Source organism: Trachymyrmex septentrionalis, unplaced genomic scaffold (genome assembly GCF_001594115.1).
Source record: "Trachymyrmex septentrionalis isolate Tsep2-gDNA-1 unplaced genomic scaffold, Tsep1.0 scaffold20, whole genome shotgun sequence".
In the NCBI taxonomy this organism is placed as follows: domain Eukaryota; kingdom Metazoa; phylum Arthropoda; class Insecta; order Hymenoptera; family Formicidae; genus Trachymyrmex; species Trachymyrmex septentrionalis.
Genome location: NW_017305180.1, coordinates 6,444,764 through 6,448,774, shown reverse-complemented (window position 1 = coordinate 6,448,774; position 4,011 = coordinate 6,444,764). Strand labels below are relative to the sequence as shown.

The 4,011-nt window shown below is 37.1% G+C and overlaps 2 protein-coding genes across 3 annotated transcripts in view; one reads left to right on the top strand and one right to left on the bottom strand.

The window, feature by feature from the left end:
• Positions 1-721, bottom strand: part of LOC108747697 (glycoprotein 3-alpha-L-fucosyltransferase A) — a 38,568-nt gene extending 37,847 nt beyond the window's left edge. For both annotated transcript variants that reach the window (XM_018485344.1, XM_018485346.1), the window contains exon 1: positions 488-721. The gene's annotated coding sequence lies outside the window, so the exon portion shown is untranslated. The remainder of the gene's footprint in view (positions 1-487) is intronic.
• Positions 722-2,993: 2,272 nt separating this feature from the next.
• LOC108747696 overlaps positions 2,994-4,011 on the top strand; it is an 11,385-nt gene continuing 10,367 nt past the window's right edge. The window contains exons 1-4 of the mRNA XM_018485341.1: positions 2,994-3,209; positions 3,276-3,285; positions 3,416-3,553; positions 3,700-3,990. Coding sequence (XP_018340843.1) covers positions 3,532-3,553; positions 3,700-3,990 — 313 coding nt within the window. The 5' untranslated portion in view covers positions 2,994-3,209; positions 3,276-3,285; positions 3,416-3,531. The remainder of the gene's footprint in view (positions 3,210-3,275; positions 3,286-3,415; positions 3,554-3,699; positions 3,991-4,011) is intronic.

Sequence of the window (4,011 nt, the reverse complement as noted above, 5' to 3'; positions counted from 1 at the left end):
AAAAAAAAAAAAACAATCGACTTAGAAAATAATAAAAACATTTAGATTAAAAGTTTGTTAATAATTTGTGTGTGCGTGTGCGCGCGCGCGCGTATGTGTGTATGTGTATGCGCGCGCGCATGTGTGTGTGTGTGTGTGTGTGTGCGCGCGCGCGCGCGCGTGTGTGTGTATGCGTGTGTGTATGTTCATACATTATATCTCACATTTTATAAAAGATGAATTTTAAATGCACAAATGTACAATAAAGTATAACATGTAGTATAACATAATATAATATAACATATAGTAACTAATAATTATAATTAATAAATGTTTTCATCGCCTCTCCCGCTCTCCTCCCACCCCCTTACGCTTTTTCAAAATCCACGAAGAACTATCGTCTCACTCACCCTTGATATACAAAGTCCCACGAAAGCACCATTAGAATATTCACCTCTCCCTCTTATCAACACAAAGGACTCCTTTAAGAGAAATAAGAAAAACTCACCAAAATCGTCACGTGGTTGACCACGGAAGTCTTTGCAGGAACTTGCTGCTGGATGGACGGACGGTCGCACCCCGGAACGATGCACACTCCGGTCTGGTCACATGTCAGAGCCCTCTCGTTAGATCGTACACAGTGGAATATGCGTTGATATGCGCGGGCTCGTTCATCCCTGCGACATCGGGCAGGTCACACGTTGTAGACCGCCGGCCCAACCCGTCGCTTCTGTCGTTTCGGTGGTGGTCCCCCATCCCCTTCTCTTTCTCCTCCTCGTCCTCCTTCTCCTTCTCTTTCTCTTCCTCCTCCTCTTTCTCTTCCACCTTCCCTTCCCTCGATGACTGTTACGCGCATCGCTCCTTCTCCCTTTCACGAACGTGAACCGCGCGTACAATCTACCCCCTCCTACCCTCGCCCTCTATTTCCCTTCGGCTCTCATCGGGCCACCAGAACCTTACCCATCGCCCCTAACACGCGGGGGTAAAATCCATAAGACGCGCGTCTGCGCCCTCGTGATTGCGATATAAGCGCCCTTTAACCGAGACGCATCAAACTACCCTTCTGCGTAGAGTGGCATAGGGCTTCCAATTATGTACCTAGAAGGAATAGTACACAAAGTTGAAGAGCGGTAATGTGTATTATCTTTAAGTCAGAATTTATAATCGATTTTAAATATTTAAGACTGTCTCAAATGTAGGAAAAACCTTATGAATCAAAGAGCTGTAGGACCTTTTTTTACCAATTCCGATTAATGCTAATCGATACATCGATGATTGATCGAATTTTCACGATTGATTATCACGATTGCCAACGTAAGAACTAAACATAGTTTGTCTCAGAAGAGGAAGAAAGAGAAAGAGAGAGGAGATACTCTGATATACAATATTAAACTATACTGTTGGCGTTTCTACGAGTTGATCATCGATTAATTTAACCAGAAGTTAATAAAAAAGACTCTTAGCATTTTTACATTATTTAAGACAGTCTTAAAATAACAATACTATAGACTATGAATATATATTACACTTTAGTTAAGAATTTACAGATATGGAACACTGATTGGAAATTGACTGAATTATTATGTAATAGACTCGAATAAACAAAGGAGAGGTCATCATATCGCTTAAAATATTTTATTAAATATAATTATATATAACTTGCGAATAAACAAAATAAATAAAAATGGAATTTTTTTTTAAAGGTGTAAAACTGCAAATTATAAATGTTTTATGTTGGCATAAATATTTAAGAAATATTAGGAAATATTATTAAATTGCCAATATAAAATATTTTTAATCGTTGTATATAATAATATAAATTAATAATTTTTACAATTAAGCCAGCGGCATTCCTGCTGGATTGCTAACTGGATTAGAATCTTGCCATCGTATTGGCTGCGATGTTGGTACTGATAGCAAAAAAACAAGCATTATGTGCAGCAGGCTTTATTGAAAAAAACATGTTTATTATTAAGATGTTATCACATAATTTATTTTCTAGGATGGAAACATAAAAATTTATTTTTTATTTTTTCGCCTAAAGATGCACATTTTCACAAGCCACTTAAACTGACCGTTTTAGTAATAAAAAAGACACATGATCACATGATCATTTTTGTCGCAAAACTATTAGAGCAACAACTTTATACGTGAAAAAGTACAAGAAGTATTAAATTCAACATGTTATTTGTGTTTTTCATATGTTACTTGCAGTATTAACGCGCTGAATTAAACAGTGATTAGCAGTTGTTAGATTATTCTAAGGGTGCCATCAATGCGTAACTTGTATCAATCAATGACTGTGTTCAACGAACTCAACAGTTGAGTAAGCGCTCGCTTCTATTGGTGTATTAAATCATCCAATCAGCATTTAAAATCTGGAAGAATACATCAATAGCAGCGAGCGATCGTTCAAGTTGAGTTTGCTGAACGCAGCCATTGAGTGCATCCAGAGCTTTTGTACCTGTTTGGTTTATATTTTTAGTTTTAACGGAATATGCCAATCAGATGCAAGAGCTTATTGAGCGCTCAGTGAGCAGTCGTGCTTCTGGATGCACCTAGTGTCTTTGGGCTCGATTTACATTAAAATTATAAAGCCTTGTGTCTATGGGTGCATTCAAAACGACAACTGCTTACTAAACGCTCAGTGAGCTCTTTCATTTGATTAATCTATGCTAGAAATCAGTCCGAGATTTCAGAGAAATCACATTTGAACAATTTGATCACATGATCAATGCGATTAATCAATTTTTTCTTCATCCGAGATTCTGGATCGATTTCTAGCATCGTAGACACAAGACTTAACATCAATGTTAGGATATTGACCAATTACAGTCATTACATTCTTCAGAAGAATAGCTATAATTGGCCAATATATAACTATTGTAGTTATAACTTCAGTGTAAATCAAGTCATGTAAACGTAGTCCATGTTTCGATGTTTTTAAGAACGCATTTATATTTACTATATTTAGTAGTTAAGTAGTGTGAGGATCGTTAACGTATGTCATTTGTATTTGTTCCTCTTCCTATTTTCTTTTCTTTTTTCTCTAACGCTTTATTATATATCTGTCTCGATGTTATATGTCTTAAAAGTTGCTAATAAAGCTAATAAGCGTAGTACAGCAACGTCAGCAACAAGAAAAATAGGCCTATAGATTCATTCATTTTTCATGATATTTATTCGATATAGGAGCTGAAAAGTGCAAAACGAGAACGTTGCAAGCGAAAGTAGAAGGCGAGATCGCGGTAGACGCCAGTCACTCGTATCTTTGGTGTATATTTTTAAACGCGAAGTTCGTAAACGGTAAGATTTGCTTCTCGTAAACAACCGAATAATCGAAGGCGATACGCCGTTATTAACGAGCGTTGCTAGTGGTGCTTATTGCTGCTGCTGTTTCTACAACTACGATCAATTTCGTCATTTCTCTTGCCAGTCACTGCATTACGTCATATGCATGGTCGTGTAGCTGTTATCGCAACTCGAAGACGATAAACTCTACTCACGAGTGTTGTTCCGTTCGCCTTTGTGTTTCCGCACAAATTTAGAGCCATGGGCGATTCCTCGTTAAAGGGTAAATATTTCAAAGTTGCAACTGTATACTGTTTAGGGAGTTTAGATCAATTTGAGGCATGAAATATTCGAGAAATTCTTTTTTATTGGCTTAACTATTTGGTTATAATTGTTTATGCCATTACTATATGCAATTTGATGTTTTAGAAGATACTGAGATAATTATAAACAAAGAAGAATGCTATGAGGTAATAGATGAATGCACGGAAGTAGAAGCATCTGAAACGGCAAAAGATTCACAGGTACAAGATTCACAGGTACAAGATTCACAGGTACAAGATTCACAGGTACAAGATTTGCAGGCACAAGATTCACAGGTACAAGATTCACAGGTACAAGATTCGCAGGTACAAGATTCACAGGTACAAGATTCACAAGCAGAGGTTACAACTTGTCCAAAATCAGATACAATGCAACAAGATCTTGAAACTGACACTGGTAAAATACAGAAAGTTATTC